At 41.2% G+C, this 12,049-nt stretch overlaps 1 protein-coding gene across 3 annotated transcripts in view; it reads left to right on the forward strand.

The window, feature by feature from the left end:
• The first annotated feature begins 496 nt into the window (after positions 1-496).
• The window catches only part of usp25 (ubiquitin specific peptidase 25), a 31,771-nt gene continuing 20,218 nt past the window's right edge, over positions 497-12,049 (forward strand). For all 3 annotated transcript variants that reach the window (XM_054625203.1, XM_054625200.1, XM_054625201.1), the window contains exons 1-6: positions 497-756; positions 4,975-5,052; positions 5,722-5,866; positions 6,271-6,394; positions 7,677-7,839; positions 9,420-9,506. In XM_054625203.1, the coding sequence (XP_054481178.1) occupies positions 715-756; positions 4,975-5,052; positions 5,722-5,866; positions 6,271-6,394; positions 7,677-7,839; positions 9,420-9,506 (639 nt within the window). In that variant the 5' untranslated portion in view covers positions 497-714. The remainder of the gene's footprint in view (positions 757-4,974; positions 5,053-5,721; positions 5,867-6,270; positions 6,395-7,676; positions 7,840-9,419; positions 9,507-12,049) is intronic.

Raw genomic sequence — 12,049 nt, forward strand, 5'->3', positions numbered from 1 at the left:
ATTGCGGTTAGACTTGTTGTTTATGTGATTACTTTACTTCTCCTGCATTGAAACCTTTGTTACGGCTAGTGCAACCCATTTTGAAGGAGCTGTGGCTGAAATCCTTTTTCTCAGAATGAGAAATTTATAACAGGAAAGTGAAAAAAAACACAAACAAAATATCAAAAACGCCTTAAGGGTTTGGTGGATAAGAAGAACAAACAATCCTACCTGCAGAGCCAACACAACTAAGGTAGGGTAAATATTGAGCAACACAGCTTTCTAGAATACAAAAAGTATTAATAAAGCATGTTTAGTGTCCTTACAGAACATTAGGATTTTATCTACATGAGCTATTTGCTTGACGTAAAATGTATTTTTTATATTTTATTTCACAACCCAGAAAGGATATGTTCAATGATAAAATCATAAACAACAGGCAAACATTTATTTTCTTATAATGTTTTTTTTTTATATATCTAATCCGTGACGTAGGAGCGATCCGGGCAGACGTGAGTAGTCGATCCCGGAACGCAGCCAAAGCAGAGCAATGTTTTCATGCCTGCTGACGACCTGCGCTAGTCACTCTGCCATGGCGCCCGTGATGTCGCTGCTGAAGGAGGGGACATCCTAGCATCGTGTTTAATTCGCTTTTGTTGAATACAATAAAAAGAATATCCTGTGCGTTTTGCTACTCCAGGTTTGAATTGAATTGAATTTATCTCTGAACCCGCCATGACCGTGGAGCAGAATGTCCTCCAGCAGCATTCTCAGAAGGTAAGCTTACTGAAGCTAACTGGTGGCTAGCTGACGTTAGCCTAAATGTATAGCCAGTTAGTTTTAGGGCTCAAAGGACCAGCAGAGTTTTCTAGTCCGCTTCTCGGTTAGTAGGTTAACATTGAAGTGTCGTTTTATTCTCTTGGGTTACGGGACGTTGCCGAGGAGCCGTTTCTAACTTGCAATTTATTTTAACAAGGCCTGTCGTTAGCCTAGCGTAAAGCGTTAGCCAATATGTTGTTGCTAGCCAACGCTAGCTAACGGCACCACGTAACGCTAGCTAACCTCACAGTGGAGTTAAACCACAGCCGTGTGTGCGTGTTCACACGTATTACTGCGGGAAAGGCTTCCCTTTGTAGCAGTAGCACCAGGGGCTACATGTGTCGTCAGTTGAAATAAACAAGGCCGAGGTCAGTGAACGATTGAACGTAGTGTTTAGTGTCGTCATCTAGCTGCATTTGACGCTGTAGAGTAACGTCACGTCGTTTATTTGCTGTGATGAGTGCAACGTGTACGTTGAGTTTGGACAACTGGATACGCCGTGTGGGCGGGAGCAAATGTTTCCTAGGTTCTTCTCAATGCATATCTGATATCTTTGTTTACAAAATATGGCCAGCCGGCGACGGTAGGGACGCAGCCTCGATGCTGGGCGGGGATTGAGTAACGTCAGCCAGGTTGCCTGCCAAGTGTGTGACTGTTCATAACCGTTCAGGCAGATCATTAGGTTACATTTGATCGTGCTCTCAATTTACCACAGTTCAGTTAGGGTCGATGCTATGATTTACACCATGACTGCTGAGATTAGTTTACTCTGCTAGTCCCAATGTGAAGAACACACAAGTAAGGTTATGTAATCACAGTCATGTTTTACCACACTGTATGCAATTAAGTCACTCTGTTTGTGTTTTTTTTTTATTTTAGCTGCATGGTGGTGTAGTGGTTAGCCTCACAGCAAGAGGGGCCCGGGTTCAATTCCCGGGCTGGACAACCTTCTGTGTGGAGTTTGCATGTTCTCCCCGTGTCAGCGTGGGTTCTCTCTGGGTTCTCCGGCTTCCTCCCACAGTCCAAAGACATGCAGCTTAGGTTAATTGAAGACTCTGAAATTGCCCGTAGGTGTGGATGTGAGTGTGAATGGTTGTTTGTCTCTATATGTCAGCCCTGCGACAGACTGGCGACCTGTCCAGGGTGTACCCTGCCTTCGCCCATTGACAGCTGGGATCGGCTCCAGCACCCCTGCGACCCTTAACTGGATAAGCGGTTACGGAAGATGGATGTTTGTGTTTTAGTGTGTTAAAACCAAATCTGACACAGCTGCCTTATCTAAAAAACACATCAGCTAGCAGTGTGAGGTGAATATCTGATGGGCTCGTGCCAGTCAGAAGTCTGGAGCAAATAAATACTTAACCATATGTTGATGACTCAAACTTATAAGTAGCAGTGTAACACAAACCCCATTATGCAGTCTGACCTTTTGGGGCTGAAATGAATCCATGGGTAACAACAATGACATCCGAGACATACTAAAAAAGCAATTTTATACAGTTCTGAGTAATACTAGTGCACTAAGTATGAATAAAATGCCATTGCGTCATAGTTTTAATGTTTTGTTTTGACAAATACATGATTGTTTTGCATGTGCTCCATTATTAGATTGCTTCATGAGAGCGTGGTGTAGGTTTTCATGTAGCAGCCTGCAGATAGTGAAATGTTGAAATCTTGTGTTTCTGTCTGTGCAAATAGTTTTTGTTTGCACCTCCTTTACATGCACATACAGAGCAGCTGTGAGAACCCGATAGTAACCTGCTGTAAAGCCCCTAAAGTTGTTCCCTGTACCAGGGTCGTGCAGAGTATTATTGTGTTATTCACAAACTCTTAATAGCAGATGACCAGTGTGACAAACGACCATGCCAGGCATGTCACATGGAGATGAGTTGTGTGTGTGTGTGTGTGTGTGTGTGTGTGTGTGTGTGTGTGTGTGTGTGTGTGTGTGTGTGTGTGTGTGTGTGTGTGTGTGTGTGTGTGTGTGTGTGTGTGTGTGTGTGTGTGTGCGCATGCACACGTATGACTAACTGCTTGTGGATGACTCGGCCCAAATCTGTCACAGGTGTTACTTCCACTCTCACTTCACTGACCCCGCCATTCTCCCTGCCAACAAACCGGAATACTTTCAGTCTCTGACAGTGACCAAAACAAACTGTCATCTTCTTGTTTACTTGTCTCCAGGGGTTGAACCATTGTCAGCTGTAGAGATTTTATAAGAGCACGAGTTACAATCTTATAAATTGTTTGTAAGGGAGTTCTTCAGAATATCAACACTGTAAACACAGGCAGCCATCATAATTAGAGTGACCTGTTGTGATTGGAGCTTTTGTAAAAAGCTGTGTTTTCTTCATGATAGTTTCTCTCTTAACTTTATTTTAGACAATGTATTTCCTATTAATTAGCCCTGGTTGTCAGGCATTGCCTCCAGATTATTTGTTATTGTCTACTGTGACATGTCAGATAAATCAGAGTAATGCTTCCTTTATGAGGTTGGTAGAGAACTGTCATATTGTCATATACCAGTCTACTTTTCTGATGTCTTTGACTAAGCTTTCAGTGCTCCGATGTAAATGCAAGTTTTCCAATTATTAGTGTTTTGTGATGATAATATTGTAGTGATGATAAATATTCTTCCATAGATTTAGTTGGTTTTTTACATTCAGGTTTACAAAACACCAGTTTAATAGTGGTCCCTCTGTGACAGCATCTTCAAAACAATTAATGGAAAATAACTGTTTGCCCACAGTGCTTGACTATTGAATTAATAATACAGTAATCTAAATTTGATATTGTTGTGCTGTAGACTAAAATTAGAGACTCAACTACATTTTTGACAAGGCACACAATCTGAAAAATACTTGCAGTGCACAATGTTTTGGGTGCATGACTGACAGTTCTATATGACTTAAATATACTAAGCCTTACCTTAACATTGATTCAGATATGTTGTTCTGGGTGTGCCAGGTAAAAGACTAACACAATCCTCCTTTGTGGTGAACTGTTTTTCTGTTTTAAAACAAAGTCTTCCCAAATTCAATTTTTGCATACCTGAATTTAATTCTGTTTAATCTATAGTTTGCGTATGATGCATTTATGTACAAGGGCTGTTGACCTGAACCAGCTGGTATTTTATGCGTAGTTTCCAAATCACTGCGCTGTTATTTTGTGTCGCTGATGGCAAGTAATGTGTTGGACCCCTGCAGAATGTGGTCCTATGTATCATCTGACATCACTGTAAACAAAATGTTGTGTCTGGGGCAATGTGATATTAGGCCATGTTCACTCTTGGGCCAGAGAGCACTTTGTCCCAAACTCTTGGGAAGGGTGTCGGGCTTTCAAGCAAATTTTACAGAGTGGACAAATGGAATTACAATTTCCGGTCCGTCACTTGATGCCATTGGGCCCAAAATTACTTTTTCACATAGACTTAAAAAAAGATGCCTGTAACTCACCGGATTTTATTTTTTTATCCTACGACACTGTATCCAGTTCTCTTTATGCATCTCTCAGATCTGAGGCCATTTGCTTTGAGAGTTCAGTAGTTTTGGAGAATTGCGATAGCTGATGACTAATAAAGGAGCTGTCCAGATTTGTTCACCTTTATCATCCACAAGCAAGAGCACAACACAAAACACATGTTGGATGAAAGCTTGTTTTGTGTTGCTTCATAACTTGTTGTGTTCCCAAGCATGAATGGGTTCCATTACCTTTTGTGTAGTAGCTGTAGCAACTCCATTAAAAGTGTGTAAAAACGTCTGTGACGTAGATGGTGTGCGTCGTTGCCATGGGTGCGTGTAGTGCAGTGTGAAAACAACCTACAGTGTCTAGTCCCAAACTAAAGAGAACCCCTTTGAGCTGCCACTCTTATCTGTAGCCTGCTGCACCAGGTCAAGTGTTGTGTGTTGAGGCCATACGGTCCAGCTGGGTTTGACATCGGTAGGTCATCAGACTTCAGTGAACTCATTAATAGGGATGAGAATCGACAGGTCTGATTAGATGCGGCTCAGATTAGATCATTTATCTGTGCTTCAAGTTCATATAAATCATGTTAAATTAGAATTTAAAAACGTTGCGATGTGACATTAGGATTGTTTTGTGATTTGCCGATACCCTGTCTCCCATCATGCTCTGCTCTAATCTGCCTTGTATCCTCTTCTCCTCTTCTCCCTTCAATAGCACCAGCAGACGCTACTTAACCAGTTGAGGGAGGTCACAGGCACCACAGACGTTCAGCTGCTTCAGCAGGCGCTGCAGGTACACCATGAAACATTACATATATATATATATATATATATATATATATATATATATATATATATATATATACACACTGTTCTCTTGCTGTTTGTCCGTCTGTCTCTTTGGCACACGCACACATTCAGATATTCCCTAAAGCAGAGACAGTTTCTCTTTTTGCAAGCTGTTTTCACATAAATCATCCATATACACACACAGCAAACTAGCGGCTCCACTCTCTCAGAAGCATCATCACATGTTCCTTGTAAGACCCGTTTCATGTAAGCGACAGGTGGGAAGCTTCTCTACCTCAAACCCCAATTTTGAACCATTCATTAGAAACGGCTGGTCCGTGTTAATCTCTGGTCAACACCGAGACAAGTTGTTCCACAGAAGTTGCTACTAAAACCACACACATAATTACACAGTTTTACATTAGATCAACAAACTTTTTCCATATCACTGCCTTCTTTGTTAACCAGTTGTATTCCTCAACTATTGTAAGCCTAAGCTATCCTAAACAACAGCTGAAGTCGAGTCTTACCCAGAAACTAAAGCTGAAAATACATTAAAGCTTGAGCTGAAACAAGCCTCAAGTTCATGTCGAGTGAACTTGAGCGCAGGATATTTATTGTCCTGTGTTTATACCTGCTGACATGAGCCTCATCAAACACATTTTTACTGCAGGTGAGCAATGGAGACCTTGCCGAGGCTGTGGCGTTTCTGACGGAGAAGAACGCCAAGGTTCCTCAGCAAGATGAGGCGACCTACTACCAGACGACCCAGGTGGCCAGCGACAGATACATCAGCGTCGGCAGCCAGGCAGACACAAGTGAGCGGCTTACTTAAGATTTTAAGCACAGAAGCTCAAGAGACCTCACAGGGATGTTTAAAAGAAAACTGACACATCTAATTTTCAACCAGCTCTGTGTCATCACAGTGTGGGCAGTGTTTGGAAACGAACAGCGCCTCGTCCTCCCCCTTGTTGCTACCCCCCCAGAGCTTGCGCTCGTTTGCCGGCAGAGTTTTGTTGGCAGATAGGGTACTGGCAACATGGAGGGAGGCCATCACTGCTGTGACAAAGCTGGTTGAAAATGAGTATCCTTTAAAGAAAATGTGAAAAAAAACTTGAGAGGTTTGAACACTTCCATTAACTGTACAGTACAAACCATGAAACCTTGTAAAATCCTGTTCATGCAAACCAAATTACAGCTTGTGTGTATTTATTTCATGCAGATGTGATTGACCTGACCGGGGATGATAAAGATGACCTGCAGAGGGCAATCGCCCTCAGCCTGGAGGAGTCCAACCGGGCATTCAGGGAGACTGGCATCACTGATGAGGAGCAGGCCATCAGCAGGTGGGCTTAGCAGCATTACTGACTAATGACAAATATTCTGGACACAACATCTGACCATACTGTTTCAAAAACAGTTTGCACAAATGAAAAATAAATAAAAAATAGGAACACAAGACCCCTATTGTAATCGGAGATGTCCTGAGCAGATTCTAAGGACTACTCTTCTCAGCCTGCCAATGTTATTGGCAGCCGCACTCCACATTCTATTAACAATTACAGTGATTGAATGTGAAAAATGATTCACTGGTTAAAAAGACAACTGTGGCCGGTGCAGATCACATCAGCTGGCACTAATTAGAAGGCATCTGTACTCTGCAAGATCTCTTGTGAATCACATGATAATTACATGTAACAACAAATCACTTCTGCAAAGAGAGCACCGTTCTGTCTTGAAAGAAAATCAGTTTTTAAAATTGGGTCTTGAATAATTTGACCATTGCCAGACAAGGCTTGAGGTTTAATGTGGAATAATGGAATCAATACTTGAAGTCACCACTTAAACCTCATGTTTTTCCTTTCATTCACCATCCAAGGCATTGCTAATAGTCACCTAACCTGTAATTCATGTGATTAGCTTATTATGTCATGATAGGGGAGAATAAAAGCCTCCATGAATATGATATTTTAAATGACAACCCTTAATAACCCACAGTGGCAGTTTAATTAAACCCCATTCTGATAGAACTGATGTTGGCCGTTGACAGGAGCCCTGCTAACCGCTAACTGTGTCGCGTTGGAGAAACGCTTTTCTACTCTTTGTATTTAAATTGAAGGATGCTATCAGGAAGGGAGCATTTTTTTGTTTTGGCAACAGCCGTGGGGAAGGGATAAAGCTTTAGATTAGATTTTGGAGGTCAAAGGTCAAGGTCACTGGGACCTCACGTTCAACCCATTTTTGTCTACGCGATATTCGAGGAAAATCCACCTGGACTCAAGGATGAACTAATTACAATTTGGAGGTCAAAGGTCAAGGTCACCTCAACCTCACGTCCGCCCCATTCTCATGTCATCTCAGAAATGCCTTGACGCCAAATTTCTTCAAATTTTACACAAACGTCCACTTGGAATCGAGGATGTATTGAGTAGAATTTGGATGTCAAAGGTCACTGCGAATTCACAAACCATGATTTTGGCCATAACTCAAGAATTCATATGCTAATTAGGACGATTTTAAACAATGGCTAATAGGATAAGATAATGAAAAGTTCACAATTACTAGAGTTATTCTAGTTTTAGAAAAACAAATGGCCTTTTTTTTTTAATTTTTAATTTTTTTTTATAGAGTTTTGGAGGCCAGCATAGCAGAGAACAAGGCAAGTCTGAAGCGGACCCACACTGAAGTCTGGAGCGACTCACCCAACCCACATGACAGGAAGAGGATAGACACCTGCCCCGTGGGGCTGAAAAATGTTGGCAATACCTGCTGGTTCAGTGCTGTCATTCAGGTGGAAACACACACATACTCACTTATGGTCCAAGAACATTTAAAAAGATAATTAAAACATTAGGCTTTACTTAAGAGCATTTCTATAGACAATTCTTTCTGTTCGTGTTCCCTTGTTTGTTTCTGCCATTTCTACTACTACTACTACTACTACTACTACTACTTCTTCGGCAATGGGGAAACTAGCTGAGGTCTTCATGGGGCCATTATGAAGACCTATTTGCAAATGTGTGTGGAGAGTTGTGTAACTGTATCTTAATCTATGCATAATCATATTTGTAAATGTTTATAAGAATCACTTGCAAATCTGACTGCAGATGTGGAGATTTTTTACAGATTTAGAAAATTGATTACGTATAAATGCATTCTGAACAAACATTTGCAGATTCCTTTTCCCAAGTCTCCGTCCACTTTAAGAGATTCTTTAACAAATTGTTCACACACGCATTAAGATACAGTTACATAACTCTCCATGCACATTTGCAATTAGTTCTGCTACAAAAATGGGCCCATAGGCCTTGACTTTTGCATTTCTTAATGAGGTGGCATTTAATCGTAATGATTGATGCTTACATCTGCTGCGGTCATCCTCAGGAGCAGTCATGGGAGAGACGGTATTCTGAATGTTTTTATGCTGAAAAATACTGGGACATTTTAAGCCCAGCTGTCACAAAGACTCAGTGTCTTGTTTGTTGGCGGATGCAGTGGTAGAATGTGACCTGAGCTGAAATATGCTAGATGAACACTGGATACACCATCACATGGTGTAATGTAACCCCCCCACCCTTGAGACGGAGGCAGTGCTTAAACCTGATCCTGCTGCACGTGGTTCCAGAACAGAAGTAAACAACTCTTGAGGACTTTTAACGTCCACTTTCATAGACCTTACTTGAAACAAAATCACACCAAACTAAGATAGATATCCTGTTTTTTAAGGTGATATTGCTTGTTATGTAACACTTTCTATAATGCTTTTCCTTCCATACTTATGTCACATCAGACTATTATTCAGTACTTGTATCCCATGCTGCAAAAACACTGTCTGTATGGTATTCCGAGTCGTGCAGAAAGGTGTCAGGTTGACGTCATACTTGTGTATGGTCCAACTTTAATTTCTGTTTTATGAACCACAGCTGGCAGAGGCATGAGATAGATTGACTTGCATGGGTTGGAATTGCTAGATGGGAGGTCTTGATGTAATTGCAGAGAGCGTAAGCTTTTGATTAAGAGCCTTGTTTTAATTTGGAAAATGTAGAGGATAGACGCAACGTGACTGAGAGGCAGTATAGCATGCATGGAAAGTGTACCATGTAGTGTGACTATATTTATACAAAGTTGAAACCTTGTTGCAGTTATTGCAGCTTCCCAGCTTTACAGGTTGTAATACAAGCCTTTGCAAAAGGTCTTAGGTTATTATATGCCTGCTGTTGGTGAGAAAGGCCTCTCTTCATTAAGACAACACTAGAGCTTTCACTGCACTTAATCATGGTTTCTCTCAGACATGAAACAATGTGTGTGGGCCAAGGCTGTCTTTATTATTAGATATTATTAACACATCTCTGTTCCTCTTCTATGTTTAAGTCTCTGTTCAACCTGCTGGAGTTCCAGAGGCTGGTGCTTCACTACTCACCGCCAGCCCGAGTCCATGACCTTCCTCGGAACCAAAAGGTAAGACGGAGCGGTGAAAGCAAAAGTTAAATCACCATACGTCATTATATCAGTTCTTTGGAGAACGATAACAAGTTTGCTGATATTACAAAGTCTGCCATGAAAAGATTTGGATTTTTTTTTTTAACACTTTATTTTTGTTGCTTTTTCCATCATAGGTAGATCACATACATACAAAAGGGTAGAAAAAACAAAAACAAAAGGGCTCCGGATTGCTCTGTTCCTTCAAAAGCATTATAAGTCTTGAGATATATTCAGGGTTTTTTATCCTGTCTTATCGTTGAGATGTAAACATTGTCCATTTCTCCCAGTTCTCGTGACATCGCTCCTCTTGGGATCTTATCCTGTGAGTTAACAGTTCCATATCATATATTTCCTTCACAATTAACAGCCAACCATCTTGTGATGGTGGTTCTTCCTTGTACCATCTCTTCGTGATAGCCTTCTTACAAGCTGCTAACAAGATTTTCAGCAGATACCTGTCTTCTCTTAGCACAATATCTCCGGTCATACTACCAAAGTAAAGCAGCATACATGACTTAGGTATATCATATCCCAGAATTTTGACAGTAACCATATGGACATTTCCCCAAAACTGTACAATTTTAGGACATAACCAAAATACATGAGAATGATCTACAGAAAAGATTTGGATTTTTATTCAATTCAGGGGCCTGCGATCGATATTAGACGTCATCATATGCCTATTTAACACGATCGGTTACATTTTTATCAACTCACAAAAGCAACTAAAATGTGATTTGACTGTTTTAATACTAGGCTCTTTCAGACATTTGAATGAAAATCAATCTATGCTTTTTCATACAAACAATGAAAATAGACAACCTGTAGTTGGAGGTCTGGTTTCTGGTCAATGCTGGTTAGCAGCTTGTCACTAAAATGAGAATAGCTGGTCCACCTTAAAGGTCAACCCACCTTAAGTGAGCCTGTGTTGAAGTCTATGGCTAAGTTCTTTGGTTTAACCATAGAGTATAAGAAACCCCTTCACTTTAATTAGGAGGTGGCAGGCGAAACACAAGAACCGGTCTTGGCTCTTGAGGAGTTGTAGCATCCGATCATTGACAAATAAACTGTACACACTGCACTGCTCCGTTCACACGCTCTCTTTCTCTAAACCAGCCGTCTCACACTCGCTGTTGTTACACCCAATCACTAACCCAAATAGCTAAAGCCGGCAGCACTGTTTAAATGTTTAGAAAGGGAGTGTGCTTGGCAGGAATGGTGCAACAAACGTCCCTTGGGAATTTCAAAATACACACTTATCTTATAGACCATGAAATGTATCGTGTTTTTTTTTCACTTTACAACGATGATATTGAATCGTTTGTCATTGAATCGTTAAAGGCCTAGCAAGGACCCTGACCTTTCCTCCACCAATTACAAAGTGAGAGAGTGATGCTTTTTAAATGCTTTTTGGTTCAGTCGCCAGTGTGTGTGCCACCACATCAGTTCTGTTTATATCCCGTCTAGTCTTCCACAGCTACCAGTGCTTTAGCTCTGGATGCTTGACCCTCTTGGAGCTGTGAGCCACCATTCAGCAGCTGTGTGATTGTGCCCTAAGCTCACTGCAGCTTAGCGTTTCACCCCGATAGTTCATGTAACTCACTGTTAGCAAGCTACAAGAATTCCCTCCATTTGTGAAATGTTTGATTTAAACCTCGGGGTTCCTCCACCAGAACAGAAATGAGCAGGCAGAGAGAGAGTGTGTGTGTGTGTCCTGAAGTTGTACAAATCTGGGTGCTCAAATGTGTCCAGCTACAGTCAGAGTCGTTGTCAGTGGGGAGAATATGGACAATCAAAGAAGATGCTGAGCACCCACCATTGGGTTAGCAGCCTGTTGCTAATCTGGTCTAAGCCTCTGCTGTGGAAGTGTGGTTTGTGGCAGTCCTCTCTTCATATCAGTCCCTTCAGTCCTAATCACTGACCTTTTACTTAAGCAATGTGACACTGCTGGAGCTCAGAATCTAATCTTATCATCAGCATCCATCCCTGACTCACTAGCACGTAAAAATAAGTGCGATGTTATAATGCACCGCTAAGTCACGTTACTTCCCTATCTCACTCTCATAATGCCACCATGGTGACATTGCACAAATTACCGATGAAGACTTCAGAGAAACCTTTCTTTACAACAACTTTTGTTGTTAATTAAAACCATGGTCCTCAAATGACACTTATGTCATGCATATTTAAATAGAGGATACATGAAGAAGAAAACAATAGCTTATAGTTAACACAACATTTGAAGCCATGAATAAGATTTGTATATGCTCATGTAGTTTAAAAATCAAATAGTTCAGTTTTGATGAAGCTCTGACCCAAATCACTTTGGGTCACCTTTTATCTCCCCTTTTTATTTTTATAAGCCCAGACCAGTATATAAAACATGTTAACAAGTTTCTCAGTTATATCCGGCAATGACCGCCGCTTGCCCAGCTGTATGAAGTAAGTTTCCTCACAGCTGTGTATCTCTCTCTCAACTGCAGTCTCGCTAACGTCAGGCTCACATCCTATGCACGGAG

Source organism: Anoplopoma fimbria, chromosome 24, assembly GCF_027596085.1.
Source record: "Anoplopoma fimbria isolate UVic2021 breed Golden Eagle Sablefish chromosome 24, Afim_UVic_2022, whole genome shotgun sequence".
NCBI lineage: Eukaryota > Metazoa > Chordata > Actinopteri > Perciformes > Anoplopomatidae > Anoplopoma > Anoplopoma fimbria.